The sequence below is a fragment of the Capsella rubella genome, unplaced genomic scaffold (assembly GCF_000375325.1).
Source record: "Capsella rubella cultivar Monte Gargano unplaced genomic scaffold, Caprub1_0 scaffold_7, whole genome shotgun sequence".
Classification (NCBI taxonomy): domain Eukaryota; kingdom Viridiplantae; phylum Streptophyta; class Magnoliopsida; order Brassicales; family Brassicaceae; genus Capsella; species Capsella rubella.
Genome location: NW_006238917.1, coordinates 15,815,567 through 15,843,122, shown reverse-complemented (window position 1 = coordinate 15,843,122; position 27,556 = coordinate 15,815,567). Strand labels below are relative to the sequence as shown.

The following is a 27,556-nucleotide window of genomic DNA, read 5'->3' as shown; positions in this document are numbered from 1 at the left end:
TGTTTGGCTTGGTAATGTTGATGATAGATACATTCAAGTAATTCCGTATATACCAAGGGAAAGATTCACGTTCGCTCTCCCATGAATTTTTATGGAACGTACTAGAGCTAGCTTACAATCATGGAGATAAAAGAAAAAGAGTGAGAGAGAAGCACCTTTTGATCCTCGCTCAAGACACAAACTGAGACGGAGACAACAAAGTTGTTCGATCGACACATTTTTAAGATTATGTGACATATTAATGGAGGTTTATAGATTGGTTCCTCGATTAATATTTTGAAATTTTCGGGGTTTATGATGATGGAATGAGAAGATCAGAGGGTGCAAAAAGTTTGACCTCCTCTACAAGGAACAACGCGTTTAAGATTGGTAGCAAACTAAATGGAAAGAAGCCAAAACAAGAAAGGTAAATATAATGAAACGCAGAGAAATAGAATCATACCAACCGTATATAAATACAAGTAATGTATTCTTTTCTTTTTATAATGTATTGGTGTAGTTTTCATTGAAACAAAGATGTTTGGATGCTCGGGAGAAAAATCAATATCTAGAGCCATACAGTTTTTGAAGAAAAGAGTCGTCGTAGTAGTGCATTGCCAGATGATTTTACAATGAAATATTCTTCAAAATTCTCCTCAACTGAAAGTTCTTGTCATCGACCAGGTTTGTTTATTTGCTACACATGCATGCATTAAACAAAAGGGCATGTTAGCTACTACATTTTCATTGATGCTGTTGTTCGCTTTGCTCCACACAGGAACCTTTCGAGGAGAAAGCTCTTGAGCCAGTACTAGTTTCGTTCAGCCAAAGTGATGATGTACCAATGTGCTTAATTGTCAACCAAACTCGAGGTCTTTGAGTGGAAAGCATATGGAGGAACAAGCCAAGAGAAACAAATATTAAGATACATCCTTGAAAATCTTTTGTAAGAGATCTTTAGCAATTGGCCTTTTCTTTTATTAAAAAATCTAAAAAGAGCCACCCCCAAGGCCTAAGGAAAAAACCTCTGATAAAGAAAGAAAAAATATAGAACTAACCTTTACACTATAACCATTAAGTCAAGTTATTAACAATCCTATACTAAGAGGAGACCTCAATGCCTTGAAACACATGAGTGGTGGTTAGGACTTATGACCTATAAATCCCGGACTTTGAGCAACTTCATCAAGGTCTTCCTAAATAGAAAAGGAACGGTTCATATAGGATCGACTAACATCACCGAAAGCATTGTGAAAATCCTTTTACGAGAGGGTTTTATCGAAAACGTAAAGAAATATCGCGAAAACAACCAATAATTTTTTATTTTAACCTAAAAACACCGACGAAATAAGAAATAATCTTATAAAACGATTTTAAATTTAAAAAGAATAACTCGACCGGGTCTACGAATATATTCTAACTCTCAACGAATTCCATGAAATTTAGGCGGAATAGGATTTGTAATTCTTTCGACTTCTCAAGGTATAATGACAGTAAATTTTCAAATATATATCAAATATAAAACTTGATCCTTAAAATATGAAATAGTATTCAATCAAATTTAATTGAATGGACGAAAAAAATCCTAACATACACAAAGCAGCTATTAACACACTTGGTATTTTTTTTTTCTTCCTAAATATTATTGTTTGGTTTAAGTTTAAATTTTTCTGTTTTCTTGGAAATTAAAATGGAAAATAAAACAAAAATGAAGTAACAAAACAAATTTGCTTTCTAATAAGACGATCCGTACGTATTCAACCAAAAAAATCTGAAAGAAAAGAAAATAAAAGTGTCAAAAAAAGTTGGAGAAAATGACGGTAGCCTAAAACCTCACCAACCTCCATTTTGGTAGTAGTTGAAGCTTCCTTCTTCTTCTTCTTCTTCTTCTTCTTCTTCTTCTTCACCTAAACCTTGTTTTCATAACCCTCTCTCTCTCGCTGATTCATCGTGCTTCTTCTTCTCAGGTTGATTTCGCCATTGATTCTTATTTCAGATCTCTGTTTTTTTTTGTTTTTTTTGTTTTTTCGTCCATGATCGTAATTGTGAAAGTGGAATGAGCTGAGGTTGTTCCACCATCCGTTTGATTTTGCTCTCGATTTATGCTAAGTAAATTATAGTTCGATTTCACTGTTTTTGTTTTTCGCTGATGAGATTCGATCTCTGTGATGATGAAATCGAGGCTGTGAACTTTTTTTTTTTTTTCTTTTCGAATTTTTCAGCTTTGTTTTTGTTGATGATATAATGATTCAAGTTCTTATACAAAACCTTTAGCTCATAAATTTGTTCACTGGTGCAATTTTAATTTTCAGTGTTGTAAAACTTTGACTAAGAGAGTTGACTTCTTTTTAATGTGTTTGTTGAATTTAAGATTTGTAGAAGATGGGATCTGGTCAATGGCACGTTGAGAAGAGGTCTACGTTTAGGAATGATTCGTTTGTGAGAGAGTACGGTTCAGTTCCAGAAACTGGTTGTCTTTCAATCGTAGTGCTTGGTGCTTCTGGTGATCTTGCTAAGAAGAAGACTTTTCCTGCGCTTTTCAACTTATACCGTCAGGTTTGTTCCATCTCTGCTATTGCATGAGTAGAATCTCTTCTGTTTAATGTATAATTGGTTTGTATGTAATGGTGAGCAGGGGTTTCTCAATCCAGATGAAGTTCATATTTTTGGGTATGCCAGGACTAAGATTTCTGATGAAGAGCTGAGAGATAGGATTCGTGGGTGAGTTTTAACTTTTAACAGCCATTTGTTTTTTTTTTTGGTTGTTGTACTGATTTGGTTATTAGCTTGAGTACCAAAGTTCATATTGAATAGTTTTTATGCAGGTATCTTGTTGATGAGAAGAATGCTGAGCAAGCTGAAGCTTTGTCCAAGTTTTTACAGCTGGTTAGTCTATTATGTTCAGGATGTTGGTTTCACGGACAGAGTCATGTTTTAGTGGTACTGAAAAAATGAAATTTTTTGGTTCCAATCTATGTAGGTTAAGTATGTGAGTGGCCCTTATGATTCTGAGGAGGGTTTCCAGAGATTAGACCATGCGATTTCGGAGCACGAAATCGCCAAAAATAGTTCTGAAGGGTCCTCTAGGAGACTGTTTTACCTTGCACTTCCACCATCTGTTTATCCTTCTGTATGCAAGATGATCAAGACGTGCTGCATGAACAAATGTGAGTTCCTTTCAGCTTGTGGGATTTTGATACCTGGATACAAAATGTGAACCTGCTTGATCATAGGACATGTATTGTTTCCATCTACGAGTTAGTAGTCTTGATTTCTGCTTGAAAAAATACAAGTTTCAGTCTCTTTACAATTCATGTATTTATATCATCCCATGAATTCCAGCTGATCTTGGTGGATGGACACGGATTGTTGTTGAGAAGCCATTTGGCAAGGATCTGGAATCTGCAGAGCAACTGAGTTCTCAGATAGGGGAGTTGTTTGACGAATCACAGATCTATCGTATAGACCATTATCTTGGGAAGGAATTAGTTCAAAACATGGTAACCAGCTTGACTAATAAAGTTTTAATTATCACGCAATTTTCATAGACTATCTCAGTGATTATCTTATCCCGTGCTTCTTTTGCAGTTGGTCCTTCGATTTGCCAATCGCTTTTTCTTGCCACTATGGAACCGTGACAATATCGAGAATGTGCAGGTGAGAGCTCCATAGCTAGGACAGAATAGTCAGACTGTTATTTAGAGTCGAATGCAAAATTTCAAATGCTTTTCTGGCAGATTGTTTTCAGGGAAGATTTTGGAACTGAAGGGCGTGGCGGATATTTTGATGAATATGGGTAATACTTTCTTTTTTAGTTTCTTCTTGTACTTCATATAGGGTGTTAATGAGATGACACCAGTGCGTTTCTGATGACATTTTCACTTCCTGCTTCACAGAATTATCCGTGATATTATTCAAAACCATCTGCTACAGGCAAGTATATATTTGCTGAGATATCTTTTCCTGATAACAAAACTTAATTGTAAATCTATGTGATTGATTTTTCAAAGTTGCTCTGCAAGTAAGAAAATGCTTTCATGTTTTAACTATCTGAGTTCGTAATACTGTAGGTTCTTTGCCTTATTGCCATGGAGAAACCAATATCTCTTAAACCTGAGCACATCCGGGATGAGAAAGTGAAGGTGATCAATATTTTTTTTGACCACTTCTAGCCATTCTATCGGGCTTCCCTTGCCGCTTTTCTTTGAATTCATATGATTGGGAACATCACCGTTTGATCTGGTTACATTTTCCTTAAAAATCACCGTAGCGAGTTTACATAGATTGGTTAACATTTTCGTTTTCATTTTCAGCCAATTATTTCACGTTACTGATTATGTTAGTGAACTTTAGGTGCTTCAATCGGTGGTTCCAATAAGCGATGACGAGGTGGTTCTTGGACAATATCAAGGATATAGGGATGATCCTACTGTTCCAAACGACTCCAACACTCCAACATTTGCCACAACGATTCTTCGCATACACAATGAAAGATGGGAAGGTACCATGTCCCACTTCCCTCTTTCTCTTTTCAATTATCAGTCAACTCGAGAAAACCAGTTGGACATAGGTCAACATGGTCAAGCACTTGGAACCAAATTTCCATGTTTTCATAGACACATAAACCCAAATTTGACATGTTTGCATGCACCTTCCAACTGTTTTGAATCATTACTTTTGCGTAAACATGATTGAACATCTTGTTATTGAATGCATATTAATCAGCACGAAGATGAGAAAAAGTGTAGGTTTAACATGTTCTCATGATCATATATGTGTCTTTAATTAACTGTCCATGCTCAAAGCCAACACTCCGAACCTAAAATCACATATAACACCTTAAAAACCAAAGACATTAGTTTAGTTCATCTGATTATCCATCAACTGGATAATTATTCTCGTCTGGTATTTACTCTATATAAAAGTCCATTTCCATTGATATGCTGATTGATACATATATATCTGCCAGGTGTTCCATTTATTCTAAAGGCCGGAAAGGCGTTGAATTCAAGGAAAGCAGAAATTAGAATTCAGTTCAAGGATGTTCCAGGGGACATATTCAGATGTATATTCTTACCCTGACACCTTCTATTTACTGTGGCTTAAATGCTTCTATTAGCTTTTCGAACTGAAAATTTATGTACTAATTAATACTCTCTTGCAACAGGTCAGAAGCAAGGAAGGAACGAGTTCGTGATACGCTTGCAACCTTCAGAGGCAATGTACATGAAATTAACTGTAAGTATATGATGAAGGAACAAACATAATTTACTATCTACTCTGACCCTAACCCAATTACAGTGAACCATGACGCTTTTGGCTATGCTTTCGCTTCACAGGTTAAGCAACCTGGTCTAGAGATGAATACTGTGCAAAGTGAACTAGACTTGTCGTATGGGCAACGGTATCAAGGTGTCGCAATCCCTGAGGCATACGAGCGCTTAATTCTTGACACGTAAGAAAGAATTTGTGTGAATTATATACTACCACAATAGTACTTTATATATCCAGTTGGCTCCTTCTGTCCCTCTATGTTATCTTCAACCTATCTGCTTCACATCTCTGTGCAGAATTAAAGGCGATCAACAGCATTTCGTTCGTAGAGATGAATTAAAGGTAGAAACATTTTCTTTCACCGCCGTTGAACCAAAGCAATCTTTGTGGTTACACTACAAGTGCCAGATTTGCTTAATCCCATATCCGTAGACACAATACAGACATGAAACTTTGCATCATACAATTTAGGAGCTAATGTGGTATACACATATTGATGATTATTACAGGTTGCATGGGAGATCTTCACGCCACTACTACACAGAATTGACAGAGGAGAAGTGAAGTCAATCCCATACAAACAAGGAAGCCGAGGACCAAAAGAAGCTGATCAGCTACTAGAAAAAGCTGGTTACCTTCAAACTCATGGCTATATCTGGATCCCTCCTACACTATAGAAGCCTACATATATACATATACACAATACATATATCTCCTATGAATATGTATAAATTATGCATCTCTTGCTGAATTGAGTTTGGTGTTTCTTGTACTTGAGACATACTACTTCATCACATGACACATCCTTGGTCTTGTGTTTGCGAATCGGCTTTGTAGAATAAATAAAATAAAATATCTTTTATCAATAAATTTAACTTTTATTGTCCCCGTTAAATGAATGAGATTGAAGACATGAAGACAAATGGCAAAAGAAAAATAGATGAGATTAGAAAACATCAAAACTGTAGAGTTTGTTGACGCACACAAGTTCCATCTAGAGTTATTTGACAGTTGACACACGCATATAAAGTTGTTCAGTCTATGCTTCAGTTGAAGCTATTCTTATAAGTTCAGCGCAGTGTAAGTTTGTTGACACACATCAGGATCCATTCAACCTAAACCGATGGGTTAAATTGATCTTGTTTACTGCTATGTCTCTAAACTTACTCTGTTAAAAGCAAAATTATTTTGGCTTAGTTTATTTACATTAAACACTCCTATGAATCCAATTCAAAAGTAAGGCTTGTTATAATAATTACAGTGTGTAAACAAACAAAGTAATTACAGTTTAATCAGAACCCATTTTTGGGACGTTGGAAGAAACACCAAAAGCATAAACCCATTTATTTGTTGAGAATTAGATACTCAAGCAAGATGAAGAACAAGAAAGATTTTTTTTTAAAGTAGAGTATAAAATTTGGCGAGATTCAGAGAACACAATAATGACAACTCAAACAACTAGTTTCTTTCCTTTTTTTTCTCTTCAGAGTTCATCAGAAAACAAAAGCGCATTTTACCTTTTTGATTCAATCAGATTCACAACTTGATCATTAAAATATCGCAAACGATCCCCAAACAACCTGCAGATACCACAATACAAAGTCTTCAGAAAATCACAAAACAACTTTATTCTATGGATTCTACCTTATAGATTCAGAGTTTAAGGTTTTACATACCATCATATCTGATCAAGATCAACGGTTCAGAGCAAAGAGCATGCTCTGGCCACCGGGTAAGTACGCCACATTAGGAGACCTAGCAAGTGTAGACGCAATCTCCCTTGATGCCTCAATCCTCCTGAGCTCAATAAGTCCCATACCTGCTTTAGCCGTAGCATCAGAGATCAACTGAGCAGCTTCACTCTCACCTTCAGCTCTTATGACTGCGGCTCTCCTCTCTTGATCAGCTTTCATCACCACAAACTTGGACCTCTCTGCCTCCTGTTGAGCCACTTGTTTCTGCTCAACGGCCCTTGAAAACTCCACACCGTAAGACAAGTGGGTGATGGCTACATCGTCAAGCACAATGTTGAAGTCCTTGGCACGGGTGATTAGTGACTCTCGAACAAGTGCTGAGACATGAGGACGCTCTGTGAGGAGCTGGTCAGCGTTGAACTGTGCAACCACAGCTTTCAAAACCTCATTTCCAATCGAAGGGAGAACTTTCTCGTCATACTCCACACCCAAGGTTTGGAAAATGTATGGCAGACGGGACACCTTCACAATGAGTACCATCACATAAACGATCCAATTACACAACATATCAGATGATCAAAGCAGAATAGAGACCAATTCATATCCTATCATAGACCTTTCTTTGAAAGACTTGCGCTTGATAGTTAAGAACAATACTAGTATAGTAGCAAATTAACAACGATTGTAAACTGCCCAGTACTCAATAGCATTGGTTAAACATATATCAATTGAAATGTGAAAAATTCATCGATCATCAAAATTTCAAAACCCTAAACCCCAAATCAATTTCCGAAATGAAAAGGAACATTTAGGTAACATCTCAAAATCCTCAATTCGGAGAATCAAGAAGGGGAGTATAATTCATACCTCAGGGCGAGAGAGAACACGAAGGGTGAGGTTAACCATCTGAAGATCCTTAGTACCGGAGATTGAAGAGAACGTGTGAGGCTTCGTGCGGATATCGAAGATGTGAGGCCTCTGAAGAAACGGGATCAAGAAATGAGTCCCTTCACCGACAGTCTGATCCATCACTCCTCTGAATCGATCGAAGAGAACAGCTCTTTCACCGCCGTCAACGGTGAAAAGCGACGTGTTCAGAACCGTCACCGCCGTTCCAAGACCGAAAGCCGCCTTCGCCAAGTTTGAGAGGAACGAAACCGCCGCTTGTTGGCTTCCCATTTTTTCTTGCGAGTGACTGAGATTAGCTTGAATCGGGCGAGAAGGACGAAAGACAGATTTGAGACGACGATGAGGAAAGAGTTTTTGCTAGGGTTTATGAAATGATGATTCTGGAAGCTACTACGCAAAATGACGTAATGGGCCAAATATTTTAGCCCATTAAGAGTTGTAAAAGAATATGTCAAGATGGCCCATAAGGATATGTTTTTTACGTACCAAGACAATATCTCTATATTAGTAAAAGAGAAGTACAAAATAGAATGCGAGTCGGATCAAAATTAAAAAATTAACCCGATTTAAACAATTGGATACTTCAAAATTGGATATTAAAATAGATTCGGATACATACATCGGATACTTTCCATATCTCATTTTAGGATTATATTACTTCCATAACTAATTTTAGGATTTCCTAATATTTATCTAACTAATTTAATAAAATATATTAAAAACAATTATCATTCTTCTTTCACTTTTATTTGATCTTATTTTCAATTTATAATATTATACTAAATATGAAAAATGTTTAAAACTTTTTTAATTTTTTCGCATATGTTGCAATTTGAATTTTTCAAAACGGACATATAATACTCAATTACACTAGGTTAAATATTTTAGACAATGATTTAAAATCATTATAAGTATGACCAATATTAAAATCATTGTTACATGAGCATATTTAAAATTTTAAAAAGTTTCAAAATATTATAATAAAAAGGTTCAAATATATAAAAATTTTAGATTTAAAATAGTAAAACTATTGTTTTCAATACATAGATGTAAATTTGGAGACATAAGTTTTATTGATAAAATATTATATATCAAACTACGTAAATTTTAGATAGTTCACGGTAGTTTTCTAAAATCACAATTATAATGGTAAAGCGAGTTGTGAATAATGTTTTTACGATATGAATTATGTTACGGGTTGGTCCTTCAAAAAATATATTGTAGTATGTAATTTTTACGTCTATTCCTACTTCTACTACAAAAATGGTCAAATTGAATAATTTATCGATAAATATTATTTCGTGCTATAAAATTTTCACCTTTTTTTTAATTGTAGCAAAACTCAATATATTATTATTTACTCGCTTTTTCATTTTATTATTTTATTTAAACTTATTTTTTTTGGTAATCTATTTAAACTTATTATACAAATATATGATTCATTCTCTTCATTGTAATCGACTGCACTGTAATAAAATTAAACTTTAATATATTTTAATCCGTTAAATTTTTTATTCTTTTTTAGTAAAAGATTAAATGAATTATTTTAATAATCCGTTAAAATTTATATATAAGTAATTATTTCCCCCGCGCTGTAGTGCGGGTCAAAACCTAGTATTTGTAATTTTTGAAGTACGTATATGTGAATCACTGAATGTGAGTATGTGACACATGGGTTTTTGGATTGATGACATATATTCACATTTATAACTCCAGAATGAGCAAGTGGCAGCATAATAACTTTTGAGCAACTAATTTTCTATTGTTACGTGGATGGTTCTTGGAAATATGATATTGTCGTTGTTGGTTTCTACAGTTTTTTTTTTTTAATGAGAAAACGGATCTTCTTGTTTACAAAAGAAATCGTTGGGATATATATATGTTGTTGAATCTCATGTTTGCTTCCAGTCTATGAAAAGTTTGTATCTCAAATGTGTCAAGTTCGAGTCCGAAGAGTCTTTAACCGCACTTTTATCGGCTTGTCCTGTTCTTGAAGATCTCTTCATCCAAAGACTTTGCAGTGTACGCAGTTTTGTCTTCTCCATATCAGTTCCTTCTCTTTCGAGATTATCTTTCACTAAAGAACAAAGCTATAATTATGACGATGAGGCGATTGTTGAAATTACTGTTCCTTCACTGAACTACTTAAAGATCTTTGATCGGGTATAGGTAGTTTCAGTTTTGTTGAGGATATGCAAAAATTGGTTGGGGCAGATGTTAAAGTCAATTTGTCGAAAAATGAGAAGCTTCCCAAAGTTGTTACTTCTGTTGAACGTCTTTCGCTAGATTTGTATCCTTCAATGGTATAAGAACTTCTTTTTTTTTTTTTTTGAATGTAATGTTAAATTATATTCAAAAGAAAAATAACATTTGTACAACTAGTGCAACGTTTGGTTGAGAAAATTTTAATTTGAGAAAATCAGAAAAAACTGAGAACAAGTTTAGCTAGAAAATTGGATCCATTGCTGAAACCCCGTATCATATCTTTGAAGACAACACTATATATAACCTTTGTTTTTCTTGTGTGGGTTTTTCATCTTAAGGATAGATTCGTCTCCAAGCAACTTGTTCATCTTGAATTAGACATTTACGACAATTTTATGTTACCATGTAAGCTTCACAATTCCCATTCTTTAGCAATCTTGTTTTGAGAACTTTGAAAATTGATCTTCGATAGACTAATACAACAATGTCTATATGTTGTACTCAGCAACATCCCAGCTATGATTTAGAGGATCAACCGTGTTCAGACTTCGAATCGAGCTCAGTTCCTGATTGCTTGAGTTTCCAATATCTGGAGACATTTCAGTGGATAGGCTATGCAGCAACGTATGAAGAGATACAAGCTGGAGTTTATGCTCTGAAAAACGCGCGTTGTTTGAAGAATGCTATAATCTCTCTTCATTCAAGAGGCATAGCGAATGATCTCATGATGATGAAGAAAGAGTTGGAATCTATGTCTTAATTAAATTTTTGAAAATTTCTCCTACGTATCTTGCAATTGAACTTTAGCAAGGCTGCAAGAGATCAAATTTATTATTCGAGTATGAATTTGCATTAGAACTATTAAACTTTATGAGCACACCAAAGTGCTATAGATTTGGCAGGAAAATCAGAAACTACAACAGTGGTTAATTTGTTTGTATATATATATATATATATATTATTTTTTTGTTATTGATTAATTGTAATAAGAGTTACAATTTTTTTTGGTCAATAATATCTTGGCGCTCAAAACCAGTCGTTGATAATACTATGTTTAAGGCGTAAATCCTCCTTTTCATTTTCGTAATCTTAAGAATAGCACAAACATACCAAAAAAGAACTTGAAACTATTGATAGTAAATCTCATTTCTTATATAAGACACTAAGAAAATGAAAATAACAAAACCAGGAAAAAAAAAAAAAAAAATTGTGTTTTGAGACAAAGATGAATAATAATAAAACATGGAGAGAAGGAATAGTACTAGTATGTGGCTATTGTGTCTTAATACTATTGGTCTTGTCCACTTTCTTCACCAGAATGGACTCCAGTAGATTAGCTCCTGGCGTCCCAGTTGTTCATTGTAGGAATTATGCCGAGACTAAGCATAATGTTACTCGACCGCCGTGCAATACGATCGCCGGATAGAGTATGATATGGCGGTGCGTGCGTGAGTGAACTATTTGTGTAAGCTGTGTGCTTGGCTTGCTTATACGACATACAAATACTACTATTGTTTATAAATAAACGTCACGAGGAAACTTACTAGTACATTCATTTAGTATCTTTGTTTCGCTTTAAGAATTAAAAAAGGTTTAACGTTTTTTTTTTTCTTTTATAAACTAACTAGTCGGTTATCCGCGCTACGCACGGGAGTTTATTATGTTGTTTATGAGTAATTAGTTCGTATTTTATTTTCTACTTATTTTTTCACTATACCATACTTTACTTTTTAAAAACTTAAATTGTGTTTGTATAAAAAACTTATTGAGTTTTAGCTTCATTAGTTGTTGAGAAATTAAGTGTGTATAGTATAAGTCGAAGTGTGGGCGTAAATGGAAGTGCGGTTGAGAATCATTGAGAAACGTGTGCTATTAGGGTTTTTACCAAATATAGATATAGATGTTAATATTTTGGCCCTTTTAGATGTTGGCATGAAATTTGAACATGATTTGTGGGTTTCAGACGGATTGTTATATTTTTAATTGTTTACATTATCTCTTTATATATTGTCATAATTTATTATTTTTTGTTTTACATTTTCCTTTTTTGGATTTGTCGTACTTTATATCTCGTAATGATCATTTATATACTATTATATTTTTTTCCTGATTTTATGTTTTATATATTTTTTTTGTTTTTTCATATGGAACAATTTTTAAATTTAACATATTAGTATAATTTATTTTATATTTAGTTTATTTCATTTAATAATGTTTTTTTATTTTAATTTTCAATTTTATGAAATATAGTTAATTTTTTATTTTGTTTATTAGTTTAACATATGTGTTGTATTGGAAAAAATAGTTAAATTCATATTGGAAACTTTTAAAGAAATATTATTTTTATTTTTACCTTTTTATATGTTTATAAAAAATGAGAATTCATGTTTCGGTCCGACCTATCTCATTTATGTTAGAAAATGTTTTGAGACATAAATTAGATAGATTTATATTTTCAAAATTTCTTACTTTTTGCTCTATTCCCGTTAAATCTCATTATATTTAGGTTTACATTGTGTAAATATAATCATATATATAATTTAAACATTCACTAAAAACTATAATCTATTATTTATATATTTGTTAGTATAATCGATTATTAGTAAGTTTTTTTAAATTTTTAATCAATTATCTTTTTTAGTTTTATAATGTATAATATAAAAAAGATCTTTCATATTCATTTTTGAAAAACTTATTTACATAGGTTTAAATATTAAAATTAAATGATAAAATGGTATAGTTAATTTTAAAAATTAAATAATAAAATGAAGTGGATGATGATGTGGCTTAAGGAGAAGAGAGAAAAAGTGAACTTTATATATATAGATAATAAAAAAATTTGTGAATGATTATGTAAGATTGATCTTTTTTAGCACAAAATCACATGAAAAAACTGTAATAAAAATATATATATATATTTCTTAAAAGATTCACACTCAAGGTATATATATATAAAAAGGACCATTTACATGACTTCTATAATATATATTAATGATTTGATTTTTCTCTAACTCAACAATATGAAAATCTTGAATTGGGATTATGAGATCAACGTAGACCTCCTAACTAGAGAGAGTAGAGACAATCTTTGTTATGTATGCATTCTTACAAAGCGTTAGGAGTCGCCTGATTTGATCTAACAACAACGACAACATCCATGTTGACATGAAAAACTTAATTTAGACCTATAACTAAAGTCTTTGCAATGTGTCATATATGATTTGTGAATTGTGATTACCAGAGATCATTAGCCGGCCCCAAAATCCATATTTCCTATTAAGTGACTTCTCAAGAGCAAAAGTTAGTACATGATGTGCGAACCAAACGGTTCAATCAAGAAAACCAAACCACTACAACACATCTATTGTACCGGAGAGATTCGGTTATGAATAAATTAAAAGAAGAATTGCGTTTCCTGTTTTCAAATTAGATCATAATAGTCGATCTCTCCTTAGAGATATAGGAGCTAGCTCGATCTCCATAACTCGACTTTATCATTTTCATTATTTAGTTTCCATGCTGTAGGGTCTATCAATTGTTATCCTTTGTTTATTTAAAGACAGTACATATTACATATGTAATCAAGATATACAGAAGATCAAGGCTGTTGAATATATATATATAGTAGCAGTTGACCCGCGCTCCGCGCGGGAGGTTTATTTTTTTTGTTTCGTTGATTTTGTATTCATATTGTGATATTTTATTATTTTTTAAATTGATTTTGAAAAAAAATATTATAATTATTATCTTTCAATACTCAAATTTGGATTAAAAGCATTTGATTCAATTTATGAAATATCATTTTTTTCTTTTTATCATGTTATAAACTAATATTTCACTTTCATTTTATTTTTCGTCTTTATAATTTTATATGTTAAATGTTGTTTTATTAAATGTTGTTTTAGTCTACCATAAATTTTAAATTTTACTTCCATTATAAAACTCAGTAACATATTTAAAATATTAAATTATGATCAATTTAAAATGAAAGTTAAATAATATTATTACCACTAATAAAAAAATTGAAGTATTGTTTTTCTTATTTTAACATTTCATTTTTTTTACATAATTTATTTTTATTTATATAAACTTTATATTAATTAAATAAATAACATAAATATGCACTAAATGAATGTTTTAAATTTATTTTAATGTTTAAACAAAAATGTGGCTTAGGTGGATGCTTAGATGGCATCATGAGAAGAGAGAAAAAGCTAACTTTATATATATAGATATATATATATTCTAGAACCTTGTATGGTTACTTGTATTATATATAAGTACTATGATTACACCACGGGACAGTTTTTATTTTTTTTACCCGTAAAAAAAGAGGACAATCGGATCCTTTAGTTTCAAGTAGGTAGGTGTGGAACCAAGAATTCGCACAAGGGGATCTAACCGGAATATTGGATAGATCCGATTGAGAAGAAGATCAGGTTACGTGATTTAGATTTCGGAGAATGTTTGAAGAAGAAAACTAGGGTTTTGAGATTAAAGGAGACGAGAGAATTGTGTTCTTTGTATTAGTGTTTCGATACCTAAAAATAGGGGACAAACCCCCCCTATTTATATGAATTACAAGATGCCATAATCCCAAGAATATAGGGAAAAATAAACCTAATTCGAATGGGAACTTGCTTCCCAAACTACCTTTGGCGACCTTATGGGCCATGATCCGAAGCCCATGTTTGAATGGAGATCGAACCGGTTTAATCGTCTGGGCTTTATCCGATTAAATGCGGTTATGTCGTTGGTGCTAAACCATGTACCAACAGTAGGTACGTAGGCGGATAGCAAAAGCAAATAAAGTCGCCATGCATGTACTTCATAATTACTCTCGTCTGTATAAAACTCAAAAGTCAAAACCTCTTTGTAACATTTTCTTCTAATATATCGATTGATAGAGTTGGTTGGTTGTGGAATATAAAAGAAGAAGAAAAAAAGAAGAAGCTAGCTAGAGTCTAGAGATTGATTTAGGGTATTCAAAGCGTCTGTTTGAGAACAAGAGAAGAAAAGTGTGGGTTCACTATAATTATAAAGACTACACAGTTAAGTACTTGTTGCTCTCTAATAAGAAACTGGTGCTACTGCTACCATTTTTATCTTATACCTTGTTTTCTTCTCCAATATATAAATTATCATATCTATCTATTTACCACATTCTCGAAACAAGTTATATGTATTACTGATCATGAACTCATGTGATCTTCTCCCTTTTTTTTGTTAGTACGTAATGATGAGAGGTTATTTGGTGTTTGTCATCTGGCAAATGATGATGATATGTACTGCTCTAGTCAGATCCCAGAATCCAACCGCCGGTACGTATATACGTACGTAACCTTTTTTTGTTTTTTGTTTTTTTTGTTGTTTTTGGTTTAAACTTTTGTATGTAACGTACAAAAAAAAAATCTAAAATGAGGATGGAATTATCTCCTAGCTAATTATAGTTAATTATGCTAATTAAACCATTAAGGAGGTGATCCACTTGTGGAGATCCCAAACTATAGCGATATGTCTAGTTGATATAGGTTCAGGCTCACCGTTCATAAACGTCTTGGAGCTTCGACCATTGGATCCAAAGACGTATCGGATTCCAAGTGGTTCACTCAACATGTTGTCCCGGTCCTATATTACAAATTCAACAAGTAGTACCATTCGGTGCGAACCATTAATTTTTGGTATATATATATACACATACTTAACCGATATATACTATTTTGATGTCATTCAAGATCTTCGCAGACACCCAGAGGATGTGTAGGATCGTTACTGGTCCCCGTTTTTCCTGGAAAAAGCAATAACTAGAGATCTCAGTGTAAACAATAGTAATAACTATAAACCGCCAGAGAGGGTAATGAAAGCGGCAGCAACACCTCTAACGTTGGATGTTGAGTGGACTGATGTAGAGTCTCCTACTACTACACAGTTTTATGTCTACTTACACTTTTCTGAGCTTCAGATCACTCTACAAGCAAACGATACAAGGAAAAGGGAATTCACTCTGATGCTGAATGGAGCGTTTTTTCATCCTAAACCACTAGGCACCATTACTATTTTTAGTGATTCTCCACATCGATGCACGGATGAGAAATGTGTATTGCTCAAAATAAGTCATAATCTATGGGTTATCATGAAATCGAATACTATGCCTTATTGGATATCACAAATATTTTTGTTTGGGTCACTTTTACTATAAAATTTGTACTAGTCAACGTTACTGAACAAAAAATATTACTGTTAAACTCTAATTTAAATAAATGGACTGTTTTCGTCTGAGAAAACTATTTACATGTGAACATAATTTCATACTTTTCAAATATCATGGCAGAAGAAGACGTTGTTGTTGCCTTTTTCTTTTTTTACTACAGAACTTTAAAACTTCAATAAACGTTTTTTAAAGTTTATATAAATAGAAATTCTGTATATCTCTTTGAAAATTATGTGTGACTATTTTGAGCAACACACTTTCTTATTTATTCTGTTCAAAATGAAAACGTATATATGAAAGAAAAAAACGAATATGGACGGTTAGGGTAGCATGAGAATAAAAACATAATACGAAAGCATTAAAATTTCCAAATATTTTATCCTTACTATTATAAGTTATGGAGTATAATTGTATAAATAATAACAAGAGTCATCAATTTAAGTCGTCTCGAATACTTGGAAGTCATAGAGGGTGATCTCACCACGTTATCAAAAATGTCAAATGTTTCGGTGTCGAATCTTGTACGAAGGTTTGAAAATACCAACAATTTAATAGTAATACTTATATTATACAAAAGTCCTTTAATTTTGATTACTAACTAAAATCTTTCGGGAAAAAAAAAAAACAAATTTTGGTTTCGAAAACCAAAATGTCAACTTATAAGATTGAGCTAAATTCAGTGATTTCAACATTTTTGACTCCAACCGGATTATGTCGAATGTCGTCATCAATATTATCCAAACAGGTAAAAACAAATTAACCCAAATGATGGCATCATGGCAAGCTGAAATTTCGACTTATTACCAAAAAAAAAAAGCTGAAATTTTGACTCTATACAGTATTTGCTTCTGAATTTTATTCTAAAATAAATATGGCAAAAAAGAATATTTTCAATATTTTGAATAAAACTTCTAACTAAGTTTACGACGAGAAACTGAAAAGTGAAAACGAAAGTGTTGAAAGCCAAATATTTTTATTCTAAATGTCGTTTTGTATTTTCAATATTAAAAAATTAGTTTTCTCTCCTAATATTTAATGTATATATTAATCAATCCAAAAAAAAAACATATAAATGCATTAATAAAGAGTAAACAATTGATATACTTTTGTGAGAAAATTAAGAAATGATACACGTTAACCAAGTCAAAGAACATGTTTTATAAATTAACATGAGTTCTTAAACTTAAAATTCCCGTTGATTAGATATCTAATGACAAAATTTTAGAATTGCCGATTACTTAAATACGAGTTTTGAAATATAAAGTGGCAACATTCTTTATTCAAAATTTCAAAGCTACATACATTGGATACAATGGATGCTCAATTGTCGTTTAGTGCACACAAATTTCTTCCACCAATACTAGTAGTGTATATATAAATTATAAATGATACGTAAGTTAATTATCACTTACATGTTCACATTAATACGATGATTATGACAAAAAAATACACTACGTGTCGAAGTTCAGATCGAAACTCTAGTTGGTGATTCACTATTCAATATTAACAATATTTATACAACCAATTTATTCCTTAAAATTTCATCTAATATTAGTTTCGTTGACCAATCCTTAGCGTAAAGAAAATAAAATAAATTTGCTCAATGCATACAAAGTGACACGTAACAAACCAAGTCAACTAAAGGTAAGAGACAACGCACGTAGGCCACTAAAGTTGCCATTTGTAGATTAATCGGTATGATTCTTCTTATATATTGAAGCAAACATGACGTTATGATAAACCCGAAAAATTTACGAGTTTATACGACACTAGATATACCATATGTTATTAGTAATGATATTCTAATATATGTAAAACCAACAAATATCAAAAGAAAACCAAAAGAAATCTAAAAATAAAATAAAAAACCATTTTAAAAACAACAAACATTCATGGCCTGATCAAGATTATCTTACAACTGAGTTTTAATTTGACAGACAGAAAATATATATCTGAAACAGTTTTGACTTTTAAACGTTTCAATAACATCTTAATCATTGTTATTACTATTATATATAAACCATAACATGTTATCACATAAATGCAACACATGCATAACCACGATATAATTAACGTATATTGGATCGGAGTTCCCTAGAATTAAAAATATCCATAGCGTATAATATTGGAGTACTACTGATCGGTGATGAATTTAGTCAGAATAACTGATATCATATGACAAAATCACAATGTATATATATCTCCGTGAAATCTTGTCAACTAGTTAATCTGATGATGATAGCAAAATTAGATTTAAGTTTAATTTTACGCATATTCTTCTTATATCATATTTCAATATAAGAATTAAATATGGACGTCACCGTAAAACACGTTCCAACTAATTAAAATACCAAATAATAAATATAAGTCAATGGAGGAAAGCCACTTGACCAAAAAAACGCAAGAACATGACAACAAGATAGGAAATGACATAATGATTTAAGAAAAATAGAGATTGTTAATAATAGTGAACCATACACTTCATTATCTCGATCTTTTCAATGACTCTATCATTTTCTCACAAGTCTTTGTTTTTTTGCTAATAAGATACAAAAATATCTCAAAAGTCTTACTTTGTTACTTCTATGAACTTTCCTCCTTCACATTTTAAACAACACTAACACAAATAAATCTAATTTGATAGATACAAACAATAAACAGTAGTGGAACAAGGACCTATCTTTTTTTTTTAAGAAAGTTTTTTAAAAAACATTACAAAGAAAAAATGAGTATAGCAAATAGATCTGATATATTTTTGGAATTTACGATGAATAAAGGGGAATTTCAAAATTTTCAAAGATTATTGATGATAAATAACAGTTTATAATGTACATATATAATGATAATCAAAAGGATTATTGGCGATAAACTATTGTTTTGTATTCATAAAAAAATGATGGACTCTAACGAAGGCGTGAAACCAACGAATACGCACACATGTGCATTGTGCACACGTAAGGGTAGCGTCGTAGCGAACCAAACTAGGTTTTTATAAATAGCTGTAGTGAATAATTCAACCTTTTTAGTATTTTCCTATGATTAATGAAGAACTCGTCTTTTTAACTGTATTTCAAATGTTATTCTATCACATTAATATAGTCATGATAGTTTTTAAGAGAAAAGAAAATTAAGAGTTTTCTGATATGAGTAGATGGATAATCAGTTTCATGATGAGTAGTGGAAATAATATGGTTTATGACTTTTCCAAGATATGGTTTGAGACTCAATCCAGTGTTTGGACAAAAAAAAATGAACTTTTGATTTTTAAAACAAGGTTGAAACCATACAAAGATTCAGAAGAAAACAATAATGCAGTGTTCGAATGGAATAAGGACTGAAGTTTCTTATCTTTCTCCTCAAAAATATATAGTTGTTAACCGAAATATTCATTTTTTTCTTATTTTTCTATCCATTATTTTTGGGTCTTTATTGTTTATAAATTTCTATTTAATTATGATTAAAAACGTTTATGACGATTTTATATAAGTTTTTGGGGTCGAGTTGAGAATACCCAATTGTGTTTATACAAATCATTTTAAATATATTTTTAAAGACAGAACAAAAATATAAATATATCTTATTAGGATCATACTATTTATTCAAGTTCAAGGTGATCCACTATATTTAACTTATCTTTAGAATATTGTGATATCTATATATGTAATAAGTATGTATTTTTCAGTAGTATAAACCTTCTTTCTTTTTTTTTCTGTTCGCTAAGATCACGAGTCTATAACTTGTAGACTTGTTGAGTGACAGAAAGCAAAAACTTTACTAAAACGACGTTTTGAGAATGCTCTCAAAATATCAGTGTTGGACTCTTTGGTGACAAGATTGGCGGCGGTCAACTCTACAGTTTACAAAACGCATTTTCCAGCGTTTCTGTTACATAGAATATATACTTTTCATTAATTTATATATCTTTAGTTGTCTTTTATATATTGAGAGCCTGACATTTAGTGTTCACATATCCATTACAATTCAAAGTTTTTGACCAAACTAAATGTAAATATTACTCGTATTTTTATTCGATTTTTAAAAAAAAATTTGAATAATTTTATAAACCTAATAAATACTATGAATATTTATCAAACCTAGCATTGACTACTGTCTCCTTTAATAGTTTAAGATTCAAGTCGTAGATTTTATATACAGTAAAACCTCTATAACTTAATAATGTTAGAACTATAAAAATCTATTAATTTATAAAGGTTTTAATTTATCGATAAATTAATAATTATTAATTGATAGAGAGATTTTTCTAATTTGGAAAGTTTTTTCAAAAAAATATTTAAAAATAATATTTAATCATGATAATTTTTATTTATATAATCATTAACAAAGAAAATAATAATTATTATGTCTTGAAAAAGAATTCTAACAATTTTTTATATAGTAAAATATTAGAAATAAACTCTAACAAAAAATAATGCGTCTATATATACATATATTTTAAAAATTTTACCTAATTATTAATTTATAATATTGATAGGACCATATATTTACAAAGGATTTTCAAAAAAATTATTATTTTATTATTTTATTGAAATGTTTCTAAAATTACACTGGTTCCAACTTAGGATCGGAAAAATTTATTAATTTGTAAAAATTATTAATTTATCGAATATTAATATATAAAGGTTTTATCGTAGTTGGATCGACTCCTATGACTCTAGCTCTGTGTATCGTCTCGTATGATAATAATATTAGAGACGTCGACAATAATTAAGACGAGAAAATCCAAGTGTGAACAAAGAGAAGAGCTTTTCTCTCCCTCTTTATCGTCTAGTCAATAAAAGATAACTTATAAAGCAAAACATCTTACGTGACTAGATTAAATGGTATATACTATAAACTATCCAAATTTGCAAAAAGAAAAAAAACATACTAAAATTCGAATAAATACAATAGCTTCACTGATTTGAGTATATCATCCAATCTAATTAGTAATTAATACACACTCTTATCCACACATATTCAAATTATCAATTAGCCAACCCTATTTAAGTTACAAAACTCGTAATGGAATTAAGTTTATAATTATAACACTTAGTAGATAAATTATTGGTGACTAATGAGTTATGACTATTAATTGTAAAGATTCTAATGTTAGATTGAATAGTATTAGTAGTATATAATAGCAGAGTCCAGCTAAGAAATCTTGTGCCCATCAACACAAGTAGTTTGTGAAGTCAAACAAAAACTTCCACTTTTTTTTTTCAATTTTCTCACTTTCTTTCTTCCTCTCTCTCTCTCTCATAATATTCAACTCAAGTTGCATATATATATAACGATGTCTCAGTGTATATATAATCTTCATGAGGAGCTCAATATATTTAACATAATATATCTCTCAGAAGTGTTGAGAACTCGTTAAGCTCTGATCTTCTCTCCTCTTTCGCTATCTATCAAACTCTTATCTCTCTCTCAATCTCACCATGGTAGCTCAAGCTCCTCATGATGATCATGTTAGTACCGCTCTCTCTTTCTCTCACCACTTTATTACCTTATTGTGAATTTGTCATTCAGATCTTCATTTTTTCTTTTCCTATAAACCTATCTTCATTGTTGTTATAAATAAAAATAATATTATCGTCATATCTTTTCTAAATTTTGGTTAAAGCAAATTGGACTTTTGAGTTAATTTCTCAGGAAAAAAGACTAAAGATGAAAATTGAGTCTAATTATCAAATGATAAACAGTACTAATTCTATTTCTCTCTTTTTTAGTCTCTGATCCCATGGAATTTCTTATAATATATATTTTTTTTAACAAACTATGAATAATATATTGTTTTATCTATCAAATATATTGCACAAAAAAAAGTTCAAATTCCTTTCAGTCTGTTGGATTTTTTCTTTAATATTTGTTTCATTTTTGAAATACTTGCAAAAAAAAAAAGTCATATTCCTTTCAGTCTTTTGGATTATATTTTTAGAAAAATAAATAAATTGAGATTGAGATAGACGTTGAGAGAATTTAAGAACTTAAAGACAGAAGTAATTTATTTGACTTGTTGACTTATAAACTTCTGACTCCATTTTAAAAGCTTACGATTTTTCTTCAATTTCCAATGTTTAAAAATGAGAAATCCCTTTGCATTCTTTTATTTTATTTTTCATGTAACTGAATTATTACAACAGCAAAAGAAAAAAAGAAAAAAAAAAACAGAAACAGAATCCAATAGTTGTGTACTTCCCTTTGTTGTTTGTAAGTTGAAGATCTTAACTTTTAAAGTACCGTACCCATGGGTCAGTTTCTAACTTTTTCCAAAATTTAGGGAACTCCTCTCTACCACGTAGGCAAGTACCAAACCTAAATCCACCATCGTCAGAAAAGACCAAAGAGATATCTTTATCTTCCAAAAATCCATCCTTATACTTTTACTTAATTTCCCTATTACCCCATAAATAAACCATATCTACATTTTTAGCCCACCAGCATGTAATTGCTGACTTTTTCTTCAAATTGGTTTTGTAGAATCAATTTGTTTCTTTAGTTTAGATCTTTCTTTTTTTTTTTTTTAATAAAGTTTGGTCTACCAACCTAAACCATGTTTACACCAGAGAGATCTTGAAAAGTCCACTCTTATTAGATCTTAACTTTATAGTAAGGGTCAGTTTCTGACTTTTCCAAACTTTAGGGACGTCCTACCAAACGTAGATCTTCTAAAATTCACCCCTATTAGACGTTTACTTTCTTTTATTTTTGACCCCATAAGTCTTTTTTTTGTTTTGGACAAAGACCCTAAGTCTATTTATATTGCTTTTTATCCCAAAAACACCCATTATTGACTTTTCTTTCAATTGTTATTTTTGTGAAAAAAAAAAAAACAGGACAAAGAGAAATTAGCAAGAGAAAAAGAGATCGAAGATTGGTTACCAATTACTTCATCAAGAAATGCAAAGTGGTGGTACTCCGCTTTTCACAATGTCACCGCCATGGTCGGTGCCGGAGTTCTTGGACTCCCTTACGCCATGTCTCAGCTCGGATGGTAAATTTCCCCTAACCAAAACCGGTTAAATTTCATCTAAACCGAATCTAACATATATTAACCGGTTTTGATTTGTTTATAATTCAGGGGACCAGGAATTGCGGTATTGGTTCTGTCATGGATCATAACACTATACACATTATGGCAAATGGTGGAAATGCACGAAATGGTTCCTGGGAAGCGTTTCGACCGTTACCACGAGCTCGGACAACACGCGTTTGGCGAGAAGCTTGGTCTTTATATCATCGTGCCGCAACAGCTGATCGTGGAAATAGGCGTTTGCGTCGTTTATATGGTCACTGGAGGCAAATCGTTAAAGAAGTTTCATGAGCTAGTTTGTGATGATTGTAAACAGATCAAACTTACTTATTTCATCATGATCTTTGCTTCTGTTCACTTCGTCCTCTCTCATCTTCCCAATTTCAATTCCATCTCTGGCGTTTCTCTCGCCGCTGCCATTATGTCTCTCAGGTAGAATCATTTAAACCGGTTCGGTTAGGTTTTGGTTTTATTTTATAACTTATCAACCGGTTCTAAATCAATTTGTTTTCTTTATCTCTAGTTATTCAACAATAGCATGGGGAGCATCAGTGAGCAAAGGCGTCCAAGAAGACGTTCAATACGGTTACAAAGCAAAATCAACAGCCGGTACGGTTTTCAATTTCTTTAGCGGTTTAGGTGATGTAGCGTTCGCATACGCGGGTCACAACGTGGTCCTTGAGATCCAAGCAACGATCCCTTCAACGCCTGAGAAGCCTTCAAAAGGTCCTATGTGGAAAGGAGTCATCGTTGCTTACATCGTCGTCGCGCTCTGTTATTTCCCCGTGGCTCTCGTCGGATATTATATATTCGGTAACGCCGTTGATGATAACATTCTCATGTCACTTAAGAAACCAGCATGGTTAATCGCGACCGCCAACATCTTTGTCGTGATCCATGTCATTGGTAGTTATCAGGTTGGTTTCTCTAAACACTTAAAAGAGTGCACAAGTCATTCGTGGTACAAAGAACCGTATTAAACCAAAGCTTGGTTTTGTTGTAGATATATGCAATGCCAGTATTTGACATGATGGAGACTTTATTGGTCAAGAAGCTAAACTTCAGACCGACCACAGCTCTTCGGTTCTGTGTCCGTAATTTCTACGTTGGTAAGAAAACTAATTAAACTTCTCGTGTTTATTAATTGTTTTTAATTTTATGTGTATTAACATTTTAAAACTGTATATCTGATCTTTTTTTTTTTTTATGTCATTTAAACTATGGTTTATATAGCTGCAACGATGTTTGTTGGTATGACGTTTCCGTTCTTTGGTGGGCTTTTGGCGTTCTTTGGTGGATTCGCGTTTGCTCCAACCACATACTTCGTAAGCTTTTCGATTTCTAAACGCTTGAATCTTGATTAATATAAATTATTAGAACTAATTAATTAATCTTTTTTTCTTTTTTTCAGATCCCTTGCGTCATTTGGTTAGCAATCTACAAACCCAAGAAATACAGCTTGTCTTGGTGTGCAAACTGGGTAAGTAACCATTATCATTTATCATTACTTTTCTAGCGTTTTGGATCTGCGGTTGCGTTTTGTGAAACTGTGTTTCTTTGTTAATTTGTTTGCTCTTTTTTTTCCAGGTATGTATCTTTTTCGGTCTTTGCTTAATGATTCTATCCCCCATAGGAGGGCTAAGGACAATCGTTATTCAAGCAAAGGATTACAAGTTTTACTCGTAAATTAATTTGCTATTATGTAATAGTATGAGTAATCAAGAAACATATTTTTATATATTTATATAAGTGTGTGAAGAAGTTTTTTTTTTTTTAAGAGATCAACACGAGACGTAGAAGAATCAAAATGGTCTTGTCTGATTCTAAGAATCGTAGCTTTAGCTTTTGTATTTTTGTGTGTTTACTACATATCATATAAAGGCAAAATATTTTGCTCTTTTCGTTTTTCAAAATGTTTGGTTTTTATGGTGTGATTGATTCTTTGTGTTCTCAAGATAAAAAAAAAAAAAAAAAAAAAAAAAAAAAAAAAAAAGATAGATGTCTTTCTCTCTTCTAAGTTACATTATTATAAGCCATCAAATCAACGATTAGTAAACGAATTAATTGAAACCACAATGATTAAGATTTAATATCTTCCATATAACGACAAAAACGAGAAGACTCACAACTGATTCAACGAAGAAAAATCAATTAGATTTATTCTTGATACATCACAAAACAATGAACTATATTGGCAGGTTGCAATGAAACCTTGTTTAATCAGTTCGATGTGAAAATCCAATCAATAGCTCTTATTTATCTAATTAACTCGAAGATTCGATTACAGTATTCGCCAGCCGGATCAGCACATGCTAAATGATTTTTTTCTAATAAACTTAATTCACAGTTGTACTAGAATATCGTTGTTAAAAGTCAAGTTTTTGAGTTGGATTTCTAAATTCGAATTTGTTCAAATGGACAAGAACGATATATAAATGATTACACCAAGGTGAAATGATTCATTCACTCTTTTGTAAATGTGGGTTTAATGACTTTTAGATTCGGCCTCTTAACTTAGTATTGGACCTTTGCTGGACACAATTTCTATTTGGAGAATATGGGCTAGCCGAACACTAGTGGCTTTAGTAAGTCTTCTAAAATCACTGCACAAATAGTGGGTTGGGAAACTCTTTGCCATGAAGGTACGATTTTCATAGCCATTTCAAGCAAATACTTGTCTTTCTTCACATGGACTAGTCACTTATTATCTTTATTTGAGAGTTTCTGAAAGTTGGAATTTGTATTAGCTCATTCTCATGGACTTAGAAGAGGAGTTGAGCTGAGAATAGGTGTTAAGCGTATTGAGCGAATTGTTGTCCTAGAGAGAACATCGATGATGACAACAAGATTGGATGAGATAATTTTACGTGAAGAAGAAACCTAAGAAGCATAATTAAGAAGCGGAAGATGGTTAAGGAGGTTCATTGTTGTTTAGTTCTACATGTGACTATATATTAAGACCAAAATAATGTTGTCTTTGTAAACTATCATAACTAATATTACACATACATTTATCTAGTAATGTGACCGAGTGTCTTTTCAAAAACACTGCCCCAAGAGATCTGCGTTGATATACTTTTTTTTGTTTTCTTGACAATAAGAAGCAGAGAACGAGCACAAATCCAGGGGACGAGACTACTTGATGTTTTTACTATATGACTTATATGTAACGTATAGACAGTTTCTTCCAGAAATATTATGAAAGCTAAATAAAATTAGGGATAGATTGATCTATATATAAAGGCTGTCAATTCAATTGACGTGACCATGGGCCAAGCCTAGTTCGTAATCTTTTAGGCTTTTAGAATTTCTGGGCAATAACCCAAACTGACCTTAAAGTTCGATTTTTAGAAAATAAAGATTCTTTTGTTGATTGTATTTCGCTTTTAAACTGCACTTTGTCTTTAGATTTCGAGTTTCTGACTAAGGATGATTTGATTTGGTGTTGTGTTTTTTTTTTTCTTGTCTAGATTCATATTAAGGATCATTTTGTATAGTGTTGTCTATAGATTCTGAATTTCTGACTAATTTTGTTAATGATTGAAATGGATAAAAAGAAATAAATAATTTTTTTTATAGAAATATTCAAGCATCGATATGAGATACCCATGAAAAACTCTCACATACTAACACATGTCATTTCTTAATTAGTAATTAGGTTTTATTGTACTAAACCAAATCTACAAAAACCTTAAAATCTTAACTTAATACATAGTTTATTTGTTATTATTTTCTGTATAAAAAAAAATTAGCTATCGACTTTTTTTTGCACAACACGTTATCAACATAAAACTTTAACTATCTAATTATTTAATTTGAACACAAATAGTCGCATGTATGTATTTTCTTATATTTTTGTTAGAATTTATAGAGTTGAGAATTCGAATTCCTAGAGAGTTGGATTACATAATCCAAATTTTTATGGGGTAACATAGAAGCGTTTTGCTTTTGTAACCACTTAACCCCCATGAACCTCCAAGTAGCAGGTACTGACCTTACTCATCAAGTTATAAGGCGTCAAATATTCCTAAAACCAGTCCATTATATTAATTAAGTTACATTAAACAATATGATGCTATTTGAAAGAGAGGATTTAATTATAACTATGATACTATATTACTAAATTATGTTATATACTTAGATGTATAAGTAACTATGGAGTATACTAGTATCAGATATATATTGATTTTGACGGTCGGGCCAATTAGGGAGTTTTGATTCCACCATTTCGATCATATATATTAGACAATG

The 27,556-nt window shown here is 31.7% G+C and overlaps 3 protein-coding genes and 1 pseudogene across 3 annotated transcripts; 3 read left to right on the top strand and 1 right to left on the bottom strand.

Annotated features, from left to right (window-relative positions):
- The first annotated feature begins 1,771 nt into the window (after window positions 1–1,771).
- On the top strand, window positions 1,772–6,123 carry LOC17877582 (glucose-6-phosphate 1-dehydrogenase, cytoplasmic). Its single transcript, XM_006282524.2, has 16 exons — window positions 1,772–1,946; window positions 2,351–2,535; window positions 2,615–2,700; window positions 2,805–2,865; window positions 2,960–3,146; window positions 3,322–3,479; window positions 3,568–3,636; window positions 3,717–3,775; window positions 3,876–3,912; window positions 4,050–4,121; window positions 4,333–4,480; window positions 4,949–5,044; window positions 5,147–5,217; window positions 5,319–5,434; window positions 5,550–5,595; window positions 5,763–6,123. Exons 2-16 carry the CDS (start codon window positions 2,362–2,364, stop codon window positions 5,928–5,930), a joined length of 1,548 nt encoding a protein of 515 aa, XP_006282586.1. The 5' UTR covers window positions 1,772–1,946; window positions 2,351–2,361; the 3' UTR covers window positions 5,931–6,123.
- A 450-nt stretch (window positions 6,124–6,573) lies between these two features.
- Window positions 6,574–8,198, bottom strand: LOC17880313 (prohibitin-3, mitochondrial). Its single transcript, XM_023779449.1, has 3 exons — window positions 7,815–8,198; window positions 6,930–7,469; window positions 6,574–6,833 (listed from the first exon to the last, which is right to left on the bottom strand). Exons 1-2 carry the CDS (start codon window positions 8,124–8,126, stop codon window positions 6,948–6,950), a joined length of 834 nt encoding a protein of 277 aa, XP_023635217.1. The 5' UTR covers window positions 8,127–8,198; the 3' UTR covers window positions 6,574–6,833; window positions 6,930–6,947.
- A 1,329-nt stretch (window positions 8,199–9,527) lies between these two features.
- On the top strand, window positions 9,528–10,834 carry LOC111829479 (annotated as a pseudogene).
- A 10,760-nt stretch (window positions 10,835–21,594) lies between these two features.
- On the top strand, window positions 21,595–25,210 carry LOC17880641 (lysine histidine transporter 1). Its single transcript, XM_006283679.2, has 8 exons — window positions 21,595–21,740; window positions 23,109–23,266; window positions 23,354–23,737; window positions 23,829–24,222; window positions 24,309–24,414; window positions 24,539–24,630; window positions 24,717–24,785; window positions 24,893–25,210. Exons 1-8 carry the CDS (start codon window positions 21,711–21,713, stop codon window positions 24,989–24,991), a joined length of 1,332 nt encoding a protein of 443 aa, XP_006283741.1. The 5' UTR covers window positions 21,595–21,710; the 3' UTR covers window positions 24,992–25,210.
- The last annotated feature ends 2,346 nt before the right edge of the window (window positions 25,211–27,556 follow it).

What these genes read in the sequence shown, in the direction of transcription:
- LOC17877582 (XM_006282524.2), top strand. Translation starts at nt 2,362, where the DNA reads ATGGGATCTGGTCAATGGCACGTTGAGAAGAGGTCTACGTTTAGGAAT. An exon ending in TGTCCAAGTTTTTACAGCTG is followed by an intron (nt 2,866 to 2,959) that starts GTTAGTCTATTA and finishes CAATCTATGTAG; the next exon opens with GTTAAGTATGTGAGTGGCCC. An exon ending in GGATATTTTGATGAATATGG is followed by an intron (nt 3,776 to 3,875) that starts GTAATACTTTCT and finishes CCTGCTTCACAG; the next exon opens with AATTATCCGTGATATTATTC.
- LOC17880313 (XM_023779449.1), bottom strand. Translation starts at nt 8,126, where the DNA reads ATGGGAAGCCAACAAGCGGCGGTTTCGTTCCTCTCAAACTTGGCGAAG. An exon ending in GTGTTCTCTCTCGCCCTGAG is followed by an intron (nt 7,470 to 7,814) that starts GTATGAATTATA and finishes CTCATTGTGAAG; the next exon opens with GTGTCCCGTCTGCCATACAT.
- LOC17880641 (XM_006283679.2), top strand. Translation starts at nt 21,711, where the DNA reads ATGGTAGCTCAAGCTCCTCATGATGATCAT. An exon ending in TGTCCGTAATTTCTACGTTG is followed by an intron (nt 24,415 to 24,538) that starts GTAAGAAAACTA and finishes TGGTTTATATAG; the next exon opens with CTGCAACGATGTTTGTTGGT. An exon ending in TGTCTTGGTGTGCAAACTGG is followed by an intron (nt 24,786 to 24,892) that starts GTAAGTAACCAT and finishes TTTTTTTTCCAG; the next exon opens with GTATGTATCTTTTTCGGTCT.